We start from the raw sequence: 13834 nt of genomic DNA on the forward strand, positions 1-13834 counted from the left end.
GCGGAGGGGCCCGGCCAGGCCGCGGAGTGCAGCGTCCCAGCAGGCAGAAGCCACATTTCGGCGGTACAATACATTTTCGCCCTGATTAGAGGCAGAGGCGGGCGGCTCAGTGTAAATGTCAGGCAGCAGATTTTAATAAAGGAATGTTCAGATTGTTAGATTGCGCTGTACAATGTGAGTTCTGTGCCGCACCCCTCCTTCCCAATCCTGCTTCAACCGCCCCCAACCCCCATTCCCGTCACACCTCGGCGCGCGTTACAAATATATTACATATTCAGAGTGATCTCGCCGCGGCTCCCGCGGGAGGGGCACACTCTCGGAGCTTAACATCCACCACGCGGAGGGATGCAGGACACCGGGGCCGACTGCTGGCAGCAGGAACAGGAAAAAAGACCCAGACCGGCCCTGATCTGCGGGCGCTTCTTTTACACTCCTACCCACGAATCTCGGAAAGAAATTCCCACTGGGAAGGAGATACTAAAAGCGCCGAGCTAGGAGGCGGGACCTCCAGTTCTTGGCCAAGGGGATCCAGTTAAGTGTATTTTAATTCTTTCACAACGGCCCTCCCAAACCTTAAAAACCTAACCAATTGCAGGCACACACACAAAAGGGGGAAGGGTAGCAAAATCAATCCGCCGAGTTCAAAGAGCCAGGGCGCGGGAGGAGGCTGCAGGATGCTTGGCGCCGGGCCGAGTTCGCAGCGGAGGGTCCCATCGACCGCGCAGAGGCGGCAGACCCCACCTGAAAGATACCTGGCTCTGTATGTGTGTGTGCGTGTGTGTGTGTGTGTGTGTGTACTGGGGAGCGTCACACCCTAATCCATCCCACTGCTTGCCTGTCTACTCTCCCCTGCCAGCCAAGAGCCTCCCATCCTCAGAGAGAAAAATGTGTGTGGGCACATTACGCACCATTAGGGAGACACTACGCTTTTAATGTGGCCTAATTAGTGCCGCTAACCGAGTAAATATTATTATATTGAATAATGATAATATGATGAAAATATTAATGCTTTTGAACTTTGCACGTGGGAGCCGTTCCTTCGGTACTCCCGGGACAGCCCAAGCACGCTCACATCCACCAGCAAACGCGGTCCGACGCATCTCCTGGATGACGAGCCCACAGGCCAGCTCAGGACATACATGGGTCTTTGCAGACACATAAACCCACTTTGGGCCATGACATGTATCACCCACCATGCAAAAGACCTCCTTTCAATGGCGTCCTCTTTTTCTCTGGAGCAGGCCGTGAAAAGCCAACCACGCTGGGGTCCCTCTTTCCTGAACTTCTGCACCCCAGGAATGTTGGGGTGTGCGTGCCGGGTGTGTTCCTCCTTAACAAGGGCCGCCAGACAGGTGAAGTTGCGGGAGAGGACCCACTTAATTAGCATTTAAATTCACAGCCCCCCTCTTATTGCCAAATACTTATCCCTTGGGAATTTGGTGCAAATCAGGCATTTAACAATTAGGAAATGTGGAAGGCTCCTCAAAATAGAGATTCGAAATCTTAATTCTCCTAGCCAGTTTGGAGGGTCAAGGGCATGGGGGAAGCGTGAACGGGTTGGGTGGAAGGCGCACAGTGACAGGCAATGGTGTGCCGGCGTCCCAGTTGATCAGCATACCCACTCCCCCTTCCATCCTCGCACCCCACCCCACTCTTATGGAGCCCCAGGAGACAGAGACGAAGAGGCTGGCTGTCCAGTGCTCGCTGCCTGAAGACAGGCCAGCTCTTTCCTGGTTGCTGGGCTGGACAAGGGCAAAGGCCTAAGAAGAGTTTTCAAAGTTAGACGATCAGTCTGTCCGGGAAAGTGGGGATGCGTGGTCCCGGCTGGAGAGCGCCCCCTCTCGGGCCGAATTGCTTCCTCTCCGCTGCTTGAGGGCCCACAGTTCATTTCCCGCACATTTTGGGGGTCTTCTTCCCGGAAGCTACGTCCGCGCTAGCTGCTGCGGATCCAGCTGTTCTCCGAGGCAGCTCCTTCTCCCCTGCCGGGTGCGTCCGGACCAGCGATTGCCTCCTAGACACGTGCCCAGTTCAGCAGATCCTGGGACAGAGTGGTTAAGCCGGGGTGAACCCTGGAGTTGGAGGATTTTGCAGACCACCGAGAGGCTGCCAGAGTGGATGGAGACAGTCCCCCGCTCCCCCGTTCCCTAGCAAGGTGTCTGGGAACCTAACCCCGCCCGCACCGGAGGCAGGAGCCGGGGCGGGGAGCTTTCAATTTGTTCCAGTGATGGCTCTAACTTAATAAGGCGATTGATTAGCGCTCAAAGTGCCGTTTTAATTAGCCGCTTGTTAATTAACATCGCAAATGAGTTTCCCCTTCCCTGATTGGCATCTTCGCCCAGCGCTCTGAGGCTTTCGTTTCTCCTCTGCCTCGGCGCCTCCATTCCCTCTGAACCTCAGGAGTTGGTAGAAGAATCAACTTCCTTCATGAACCTTAGAGGCTTAGGAGTTCTTTTCATAGCGGGGCGTGTTGGTGTCACACGCGGGCCCTTTCATTTCTCTAAAAGCCAGTCTTCAATGGACCATGATTCAGTTTAGAAGGAATGAAATAAAATCTCTCCCCACCTTCTCCCCTGGCCCCTCCAACTGCCTCCACTTTGTCGTTTTTTCTATCTCCACCCCTGACTTGGAGGGAGACTTCATTCTCCCTCCAGAATTTGGAACTCTAGAAAGTAGAAATGAGTCGGGAATAGGGGAGGGCCTCCCCTATTCCGTTACAGTCCTGGTAGGAGGGAGCTGGACCATCTCTTGGGATCAAATCTAAGACTGTGTAACCTGCTGTAAAATTCTGCTGCTGAGGTGTGTGAACATGTGCAGTGAGTTACTGTTCACTCCAAGATGCTCCAAGAGTATCTTGTACCTTCCTGAAGCACACAGGAGAGAGCCCTAGAGCCAATATGCACCCACACATTGTAGCCCAGCACCCCGGTTAGGAGATCAAAGGTTCGACAATTTTTGGACATTTTTGCACAATTATTACTCTTAGCTACCGTATAAATCCCTATATATATCATATCCCTCTTTGGGATGCATCCCTTTTCTTTCATGACAGAACACACGCTTTGTTTCCTTTAGGAAGACTTTATGTTCCCCCCATCTCCTCCCAGGGTTGGACTCCCCACTCTTTCTTTTGCATCCCCATTGCAGCATATTCTGTTGCCATCATGGCATTGTGACAACTTCCAGCATGTTCAAACTCCTGTTAACTCTCTCATTCTCAAGCACCTGGCAGAGAATGCACATTCTGCAATGTTGATGGACTAAGTGAATGAACAAAATGAGTGAGGGAAGAAGTGAAAAAACTACGGCTACCGTATGTTACCTATAGCTAGAAATAATTGCCACCTTTGCGTTGTTCATCTGTCAAACTCTTGCTTCACATTTTGTAAAGAGTTGATACATAAAAGGTCTTATTAGGTCATCACAAATACCCTATTCTAGGCAAGGGTGACTCTCCCCTTTACTAGAGAAGGAAGTTGGTGACCAGAAAAGCTAAGTGCCTTTTGCTCAAGAACATTGGGAAGTGGCAAAATGAGACTAAAACTCCCTCTTCCAGCATCCTTTCATTTACATGTCTACTTGCCTTCCTGCTGATTGCTGGGCACGGCACAGATCTAACCCCCAAAAGAGAGCCAACTTCACTAGGTCTCTTCTGAACTGCTGATCTTTGTGGTGAAGCTTATAGCGCTCACAAATTTTATTATGATGTGAGAACTAGCTCTCAAAACTTTTATTCCCCTAGGAAATTAGCAATTACATAGCCTATCTCTTTAACCTGTTGTTCTGTTAAAACAGTTTTCAGTTACCTTATTCTTTTCTCCAACTGTACCTTTTCTCTCTCTGCTCCCAATCTCCACCCTCTTGGTTTCAGTTTAAGGGACTCAGTTTCAGTGTGTTCATGTCTTTTCCTTTAGTATTATTTTCCTAAGCAAATATGCTTCAAATCCTTAAGCAGTTGGAAATATATTGATAGGCTGAAAAAAACAAAGAAGGAAAGCAAAGTATGCTTTCAACGTTTCTGTAGCTTTGTAAACAGCGAAAGGTCACACTATCGCCAGGGAGTCAACCTTAGTAGGAGAGCTTATTTGTGTATCTGGCATCTTTTACAAAAAGAAACAATAGCAGGCTCTCTCGGTTCGGGGCTCTTGGCGCCGCCCAGTGGAGGGAAGCGCCTTTGCACCCCATTCCTGTCAGTTGGCATTGTCAAGTGGATCCCAAGAAACGTTCAAATTAAATATGATAGGAAGAAGCGCCAGTTCCAAGTTCACTGTAATCTATAGGTGTGTTTCTTCAAAGTTCAGTTCCGTTTTTTTTAAACTGATGCTCCAGTTTAACACAATCCCAAATACCAAATCTTGACTGTAAAAGAGGACCACTGAGAGTGTATTAAGAACAGAACTTGTAAAAATATGCGAATGTTTGAATAATTCTCTGTAGTGGGGAGGCAGCATCTTTAGCGGTGGTCTGGACTGATGTGTCCTTCAGAGACAGGAAGGAAAAGTTCTTTATTATTCATAGTTGGCAAAAAAACTGCTTTCTCTGAAGGAATTCCAAAATCTTCCAAAAATTAAAGAATTCTCTTTCTTCCTTTGTTTTTTATTTTTAAGAAAATGAAGACCTGAAAGTGGAAGATCATTTTCAAACCTATGTCAGTTTAGGGACTATATTTCTTCGTATGTTAAATTCAATGGGAAACTGAGATTAAGCCAGTTAATGCATTTCCTTTCCTATATGTGGAATTGAAAATGTGACTGATCTGCAGCCTGTTCTATTTCTAAACTTTGATTTTTAAACGAAAAGTTAATTATGCTTGCTCTGCCAGAAAGTGCATGACTTCTTGGGTATAAACATCATGTATACCCTCAGGAAAAAAATGGCAAAAGAGGAATGTGTCTGGGTAAAAAAGAACTGAGGAAAGTTAAAAAACAAAACCCCAGCTGTGAAGAATTTTTTCATTAAGTTTGCCATCTAATCTTTGAGTTCCTCTTTTGGATCTTCAGGCCACTACTAGCATTTCCTCTCGGCCTGCAGGGACCCCCAAATAGGACCTTGATAATAAGCAAGGTCGTATTTTCCGCTCACAATTGTGGCTCCCCAAAGCTAATATCCTAACATCCCACTCCAAGAAATCTACGATCTTAACCTTTTCTTAAGAAAAGCTCATCTGAGACATTCACAAGGTGGGGTCTACTGGGCTTCCCTTTGCTTTGCTTTAGAGTTTTCACAAAATGAACAGTCCGCCCGCCCCCTGCCCCAGTACTTCCACCTTCTCTCTCCCTTTCTTTTTAGATTTCATTTTTTCGTAGGGTCATATTTCTGTCTCCCCTGCTAATGTTGTGAATTATTCCAAGCAAAAAAGCCTGTCGAACCGCCCAACACAAGCTGTGAGATCAGCCTTTTGAGCTCTTGAGTCATTTTAAGCGTCGGAACAAAACAAAAAACAGGCCTAAATGAATTATTTATCAAGGTCGAGAATAATTGATTTGCGCAGTGCCGTCAGTTCTGGATTTTAAATTTGTTTTCTCCCCCTCCCCACTTCCCACCCAGAGCAGGCAGCGAGGGAAATGCGGGTTGGAGCCCCGGGTCTGGGAGGAAACCTCCGTCGGGAAGTTGGTGGGTGATGTCTTAATGAGAAGAATCCGAATTGATATTTGAAGGGAGAAGAATGTGTAGCGTCCGCCTGCAGTTTCAGGCAGCCCCAGCGCCCTTCCTACAGAAGCCAACTGTGCCAGGCGTGCCGGGGGCCCGGCCCTGTGGGCGGGACACTGCAGCCTTCGATAAGAGAGATGCCCTCTTAAGTCCCAGGCCCTTGATTCCGAAATCCCGGGGCGCGAGGCCGAAGCACGGCCTGCAGGCTCCCAGGAGGATCTGCCTGGCCAGTGCGCAGTTTTCGCTCCAAAGGCGGCTGATCCAACCACTCTCCGGGCATCATTCAGGCTCTCCTCGGCTTCCCTGCCCAGGGTGGCTCGACCCCACCCGGCGGGCCCACCACGCGCTCCCGAGGGGCTCCCCGCACCCGCTCAGGCCGGCGTCGGCCTCTGCCTGCAGCTGGTTCCATGTCCCCGCCTCGGCTCACCAACCCCGGCTCGTCCGCCAAACTCCCCTCGCCTTCTGAGAAAAGCGAGAGCTTCCTGGATCGTACATCTCCTCGCCTCAGTCTTCCCTCTCCCCGCTGTTCTCCTTGGAGACAGGCCCGTGAGAAAACATGCACGAAGATGATAAGAAACAGCTCAACACGCCCTGGAAACAGTGCGGGATTTTTCTGGGTCAAACACATCGAATTCCCTAGGAAAACACAGGAAGGATGAGTCTCCCACCTATCCCCTTCCGGACCGAGGGCTCACACAGATGCAGTTCCAACAGAAAGGCAATACTTTGTCCCAGGAGGTCATCTGCCTCCCTGACATCCCTCCACCGCCCCCCGCCCAGCCAAGTCCTCAACAGAAAAAAAACGTTCCTCGAAAAGAGACTTTCAGAACCGCAACTAAACCCCAGATTTCGGCCCAGCCCTGGGAGACTTAAAAGGCCATTTTCTACCATCATTCTGCACCTAGTCACGGAAGAGATGCCAGCCACTCAGATTCATAGGGTTCTTAAAATGGTAATTTGGAGTAAAATGTAACTCAGAGAACTTTGAATCATTCATTAGCACCTTATAATTACTCTGCTAATTAGGTTGACACGGCACTTAATCAGGAGTAATACGCCGTCTTGTCACTGGCACTTCCCATTACTCTGACATTCAACAAGAGACAGGTTGGAGACGTCCTACAGAAAATAATGCAAGTTGATACCCTCCGACGAGGCGTCACAGTCAAGCCATGTTCCAGGTCCCAAGTGGATCCACAGTGACTGTTTCCTTTCCAAAAGAGCGGCAGGAGAGGGCGAGGGAGGGAGGGAGGGGGGGAGAGAGAGAGGGAGAGAGAGAGAGGAGAAGAGAGAGAGAGGGAGAAGTTGAGAGATTGAGATCTGGCTGGGGGCAAGGAGGGAGTACGCGCTGCTGACCCACCACTCGGGTTCCGGAGCCTCATGCCAGCCTGACACCACAGTGAACCGTAGCTGCCCTCGGCGCTAGAGCACACCTCGGGCCATTATTTCCCCCGCTCGGGAGAACGTGTCTGGCCAGGCATTTCTTCCAGCACGGGCCCTGATTGGAGACCAGGCTGGGACCCGGGTTTTGAGCAGCAGGCCTCTTGTCCTCCACCCCTCCCTAGAGTGCCGGGTGGACGCGGATCCCGCTCCATTTCCCCTTCAGGTACCCGCCGCCCAGCGGGGCCAGAGCCGGGACGCCCGGGCTCCTTGAGGAAAAATCAGAGCTCGGAGTCCGCCCACCCACCCAGAGCTCCGGTTGCTGGAGTTACACACTTTCCTGTGGGTTCCTTCAGGGAGTCCCCTCCTCTGTTCTCAGTGTCCTTGGACTATTCAAGCGCGTGTCTGGGGAGGTGCGTGGCGGCAGCGCTGGCGTCTAAAGGTAAGCCGACCAGATTCCTTTTCCCTTCCTGTCCTCTTTCCCCTCCCTCTTCGGACTTCTTAATGGGCAAAGCATTACTACTTTCTCGCTCTTTTCTTTATTTCCTTTTCTTTCTGTTTTTCTAAAAGCTCCTCTGGTTCCCTTCTATAGTCTCCCTGTGCTCTCTTCCCCTCTCTCCCTTTGCTCTCGCGCGTGATTGTGGACTCCGGGACCACCGTACGACTAGTTGTTTGGCTTTGGGTTGCAGGCAAAGGGACGTGCGGGTTCTGAAAAGAGCAGCGGGTCCCGAGCTGCGACCGCTGACGGGCTCGCGAGCCAAGCACCCATTGGCTCCCGGCACGTCGGCGTCGCTCACTCGCGCGGGCGCGGCCAATGAGGGCGCGGGGACCTGCGCGCGGCCTCGGCGGCGGGGGCGCGGGCCGGGCGCGGCGCGTGGAGCGGCGGCAGTGGCCGTGACGTCATGGGAGGGGGTCGGCGCCGCCCGCTAGCCGCCGGATTACAAGCGAATGCGCCCGGCAGCGGCCGGAGTCGCTCGGCGCCGCGACTCCGCCACCTCCTCCGCCTGTGCCTGCTCCTTCTTTTCCTCCTCCTCCTCTTGTTGCCGCGACCACTGCGGCGGTGTCTGCTCCACAACTTTCCAAGAAAGTTCAGAAACTCGGCACCGGGGCGTCCGAGTCGCGCGCGGCCACCACCTCGGGGAGCCGCTGGGCAGCTCCGAGGGCGCGCGGCTGCCCGGGCTTCGCGGTCGCTGCACCTGCCACGTCCGCCGCCGCCGCTGCCGCCTGGTGCCAGGCTGTGGGCAGACCCTGGCGGCGGCAGCAGCGGCGGCGGCGTCGGGGTCACCTCCTGCTGCCTGCACCTCCGTCTGGCTCTCCTGCGCCGCCACCGCCGCGCCACGTGCGCGATCGTTCCTGGAGCGCACGCTCGGTGCTTCCTCAACAATTTTTGTAACTTTCTCCCTCTATCTTCCTTTCTCCAAACTCCTACTTTTTCATTAGGGTAAAAAAAAAAAAAGTGTCGCAAGTGTCCACGGATTGCCACCTCCCAATTTTTCTTCCCTCCCCGCCCCACTTTTTTTGTTTGTTTGTGTTTTAAGCGGCGACAACATTGTTTCGTGTTATTCTGTTTTACGATCGATAGCTTCCTTTGCTTGGTCGGGGCGGCAGCGGAGCGGCGGAGTGGCGTGGACCTCATGTAGAAATGACAACAATGGAAGGGGCCAGCGGGTCGAGTTTTGGAATAGACACGATTTTGTCCAGTGCCAGTTCGGGCAGCCCCGGCATGATGAATGGAGATTTCCGCCCGCTCGGCGAGGCCAGGACCGCGGATTTTAGGAGTCAGGCCACTCCGTCTCCGTGTTCGGAGATTGATACTGTAGGAACGGCGCCTTCCTCTCCCATCTCGGTCGCCATGGAGCCCCCGGAACCGCATGTGATAGCGGACGGCCCCCAGCATCACCACCACCTCCACCACAGCCAACAGCCGCCGCCGCCGCCGCCGCCAGCCGCGGCCCCCACGCAAAGTTTGCAGCCTTCGCCGCAACCGCAGCCGCCGCAGCCACCCGCCCAGCAGCTGGGCTCGGCCGCCTCGGTCCCCAGGACTTCCACTTCTTCTTTTTTAATTAAGGACATCTTGGGCGACAGCAAACCTCTGGCGGCGTGTGCACCGTACAGCACCAGCGTCTCCTCTCCCCACCACACCCCGAAGCAGGAGAGCAACGCAGCACACGAGAGCTTCAGGCCAAAGCTCGAGCAGGAGGATAGCAAAACCAAACTCGACAAGCGGGAAGAGTCCCAGAGCGACATCAAATGCCACGGTGAGTCGCGCCGCCTCGGCTCCCTCAGCCGTCTAGTTTCTCCTCCTCTTGCTTCCCTGTCTCCCCTTCTGTCTCCCGCGAATCTCTGCTGGGATTCGAAGGCGATTCTCAGCTTCTAAGGCGATAGCGCCACGGTCAAAAACTGCAAGCGGGAGGGAGGCCTGGGCGTGCGATTTGGGGACTCGTCCCAAGTAATGATTATTGTTACATTTCTATCTCCCAACCCTCACCGCCATCCAGCTCCTTTCTTTGTTTTACTTCATTTTAATTTATTAGGAAGGGGGCAGAGGCGGAGGGTATCTGACGGGAAATACTTCAGTGTTTCGTAGTGCCTAGGGGTGTGATCACAACGTGGTGCTTATTATTTAATGCAAATCATTCCATTCTTCCTACACACCGTATTTTCTAAACACCGGAACGGGAATTATCAGATATAGCGAAGGGAAAAATTCCGAAGCGATTAACAGGGAAACTTTTTTAAAAAAATCATTAGATCGTGATTAATATAGGGAAGGCCACACGGTAAAAAATTATAAGTAGTGTTTCAATTTAAAAATATACTCTTCCTACCCCTTGGCGCTAACTGAATATCTGTACTTCAGTGAGTTTTGGCCCCTTACAAGTAAATTGGGAGGTAGCATTTATGAAAGTAAAATTTTATGGAATTGGATATCTATTTTTGTAAAATCAGAAGATGGCAATGGAATTGTCCTTCAACTCCCTTTTTCCACTTTCTCCCCAGAGAATTTCGTAAGTGTTCTGGTCTTTGCATGGCAAAGAGTGTTAACATATGAGGAGAGTTCTCTTTTTTCCCTTTACTGATAAGCTTATTATTATTATTAATCTTTGTCATCTCTGGGAAAGATGTGTGCTGACTGGAAGGTAGGATGTTGCCTCTTCATTTTACTATTGTATCATTAGCATAATAGTGCCCAAAACAGATGTACAGTCTGGTCTGGCGATTTTTTGTGCACCAACCTCCCCAGTGGGTCAATTAGAGAGATTATGGTTCTTCCTGCAGGGAAGATCAAGGAGCACAGCAAAAACGGGTACAAACAGAGGGATTGACATATCGATTTCCCAGCATTTCAGTAAAAAACCAAAGTTGACAAATAGAATCCGGAAATCTCTGGGCTGTCACCTGGATGGGCTCAGTGATTTTGAGCTGAACGCAGCGTCTGGGAGACATTCTTTCTGAAGCTTTAAGAGACCTGATGCAAGCAGCTGCAGAGAGCTTGATCCAACATTTCCCAAGTGCATTTGAAAAAAGGAAAACAAATGCCTATAAGTTTTAGTAAACAGGAGAAGTAAAATGAAAAAAAGTGCCCCCTTCTCAAAAAAAAAAAGTTGAAAGACCTTTTAAAAACTAGCACATAAGAAAATATGAAGTCAGAGTGAAAACAGTAATGGAAAAGGACAGGGTCTCCCCCCAGTCAAGGAAACAATTAAGAAAAGGACACTTTATCATAAAGTATTTTTTTTTCTTTTTCATTTCCAAAGACAGGAAGATCCAGCACTCTTTTGGAACCCTCTTAGGAGCTCTGCACAAGGCTCCACACTCCCTAGCCAGCAGTTGGTCCTCTTCCTCCATACTGGCTAAGGTCCAAGTATGTTTATAAGGAAGGTGACAGAGTATAGTTCCCCCACCCCCAGACCAGCAGCTGGCTTGGGAATGTGGAAGTGTGTGCCAGGAGGACACTCCATCCTTCCCCATTCCAGGCTACCTTATGGCCGTGTCTGGGTTTCTACGTAGGAACAAAGGAGGAAGGAGACCGGGAGATTACGAGTAGCCGAGAGAGTCCCCCTGTGAGAGCCAAAAAACCTCGCAAAGCCAGGACGGCTTTCTCCGACCACCAACTCAATCAACTGGAGCGTAGCTTTGAGCGACAGAAGTACCTGAGTGTGCAGGACCGCATGGACCTGGCAGCTGCGCTCAATCTCACTGACACCCAGGTCAAGACCTGGTACCAGAACCGCAGGTAAGGGAGGTTGTGTGGGAGAGCAAAGGCGTCTGGCCATCCAGGTCAAGACTACTACACCGATATTCTTCCCTCCTGGCCTCGGAGACACTAAGGACTCAGAGGGCCCTGAGCTGGCAGTCGGGGGCTTTCTGGCTGGAGAAGGGATTAGCCACACCTCCAAGGTGAAAGGGATCGTTGGGTAGCTGGAGTTTGGAGAGTTTTGCACTTCTAAGTGTCCTTAACAAATATGCTAGTTTCTCCCTCAAACCTGAGTGGCTGAAATTTACCCCATTTTGCCCCCAAATCAATCAAGCCACACCTTTTCAAACTGAGACATAGGTGCCGGAGACACTCAGGCCCATAAAACCTGTGCATTGCACCCTTTTGGGCCTGCCCCAGGATGGTTCCAAATATCTATAGCCGGTCACACAGTCTGGCTGTATCCATCCTGGAAGAGCTGACCCACTGGCTTCAGCTTAAAAGTGCTTTCTTGGCCTGTGAGGCAGTCGGGAGAGGTAGAGTTGGCAGCCGGTTAGGCATCTAGACTGAGGGTCTGTCCCCTATTCTGGCCACCTCAGAGCCCTCCAGGAACCACGGCTTCCCTTGAAAGGAAATTAGTAAAGGGGCTGACAGTACTTGTAGGCCCCTGAACTGCAGTGTGAACCCAACGTGTGCAGTCTGGGGCTGAGGTTATGCCGAGTTTCCAAGCCTGACGGTTGTCTCCCTTGTCTCGATTTTCTCTCCCCCTCCTTTTCTCTCATTTGTGTTCTAATCGTCCATAAGTGTGATTGGAAATGCCCATCCAGTTGTCATCTTTACCATAATTTTCTGTCTCATTACATACGGTTTCAGCCACCCTAATTCTGTCGGAAAACATTAGTGTCATTTGTAGCCAATTTAAAATGGGCGATATGTTTATTAATTTGGCTGGAGCTGCCGGGTATGGAGGGCCCACCAGCCCTGCTTTCCGTCAGGAGGCATCTGAGCAAAGGCCTGCTGCCTATTCTTCCTAGTGGGGTGCGGTGGGGGAGGGAGGAGACCGAGAAGAGCTGATCACAGGTTTTAATTGTTACTCTCTCTCAGAGGAGAAAAGATCCTGAAATGCATTTTTCCCCTCCTGGAATGGCCCCGAGGTACTGTCCCCATGGGAGAGTCCTCCCTCAAACGAATTCCGTTTTGAAACCCTTGTCACCTTCCTGGCTCTTAACCCCGCCCCCCCCAACACCTGCTGTAAGGTCCTATCAGGCTGGTGAGAGAGATGTGTCTCCACAGCCCTGGGGACCAAGAGGGCCAGGGGTCCAAGGCCAGGAGTCTCTGTGTCCCTTTGTTTACGGTTTCTTCTCACTCGGCCAGGAGGAAAGGGGGAGGGGCAGAGAGCGGACACTCTGGGATTGCTGGGGAGCCACTTGGGGAAGGAAATTAGAGGAGGAGGGAGAAGACTGCCTATAGAAAGAGTGGTCTCCGTTGGCCTCCAGGAAAGTTTCAGGAAGTAGCCAAACAATAAGGGGGGGGGCAACGGCAGAGCAAAAAGTCAGGAAAAGGTAGCAAAGATTGGAGAATTTTATTTATGAATGTCTCAGACATTGATGGCATCGTTTGGGAAACTGACTTGGATTTGGGTGATTCTGGGAGGGAGAGGGTGGGATAGGGGGCCAGGAGGTGTACTTCATTCCTGATTCTCAGCGGTCTCTAAGTCTTCCTGTGCTCCCCGAGGAAGAGGAGGCAGGTGATGGGGGAGAACGGGCCTTGGTGCCTGGGCAGTGCCCACAGCTGCAGGGTGCACGCACGCCTGCTTTTATTTCAGGACCAAGTGGAAGCGGCAGACTGCGGTGGGCCTGGAGCTGCTGGCCGAGGCAGGGAATTACTCGGCACTGCAGAGGATGTTTCCGTCGCCTTATTTCTACCACCCAAGCTTGCTGGGCAGCATGGACAGTACTACCGCCGCCGCGGCGGCCGCCGCCATGTACAGCAGCATGTACCGGACTCCTCCTGCGCCCCATCCCCAGCTTCAGCGGCCCCTGGTGCCCCGAGTGCTCATCCACGGCCTGGGGCCTGGGGGACAGCCGGCCCTCAATCCCCTGTCCAACCCCATCCCAGGCACCCCGCATCCCCGGTGAAGAGCAAGTCACTGTCCCTCCCTGTCCCCTCCCCGACCCGGACAGCTGCCCCTCCTCTCCCGGCACCAGGCTGTCCGGCCTCCCTTGCAGCCAACCGGGAAGCAAAGAAGAGAGGAAGACACTCACCAGCGGGTGGAGGGGGGGCCCAAAGAGGAGCCAGCCCTCCACTCTCCATCTCCCCACCCCCAGAGACAGGGCTGGAAAGCTCCCGCACAGCAGTGTGACTGGCGAAAACGCCGACTCCACACAAAGTGCGACCAGTAAGTGAAAACATCAACAAAAACAAAACCTCAAGTTCTTTTTAAAAAATGACTTTAGGGACAAGCAGGAGGGAGGGAGGGGGGTGGGGTAAGGAGGGAAGAAAGAAGGGCACGGAGAGGAAACCACACAGGCAGAGAGAATTGTAGATGAACAGCCTCAAATTCCGAGGCAGAGGGCGTTGCCGTGGACGTTCCGACTGCCCCAGAGAAAA

The 13834-nt window shown here is 51.9% G+C and overlaps 1 protein-coding gene across 1 annotated transcript; it reads left to right on the forward strand.

The window, feature by feature from the left end:
- Positions 1 to 8668: 8668 nt before the first annotated feature.
- BARHL2 (BarH like homeobox 2) lies at positions 8669 to 13362 on the forward strand. The gene is made up of 3 exons (XM_007105403.2): positions 8669 to 9284; positions 11038 to 11263; positions 13050 to 13362. The coding sequence occupies exons 1-3, from the start codon at positions 8669 to 8671 to the stop codon at positions 13360 to 13362; spliced, it is 1155 nt and encodes a 384-aa protein (XP_007105465.2).
- The last annotated feature ends 472 nt before the right edge of the window (positions 13363 to 13834 follow it).

Source organism: Physeter macrocephalus, chromosome 4 (genome assembly GCF_002837175.3).
Source record: "Physeter macrocephalus isolate SW-GA chromosome 4, ASM283717v5, whole genome shotgun sequence".
NCBI lineage: Eukaryota > Metazoa > Chordata > Mammalia > Artiodactyla > Physeteridae > Physeter > Physeter macrocephalus.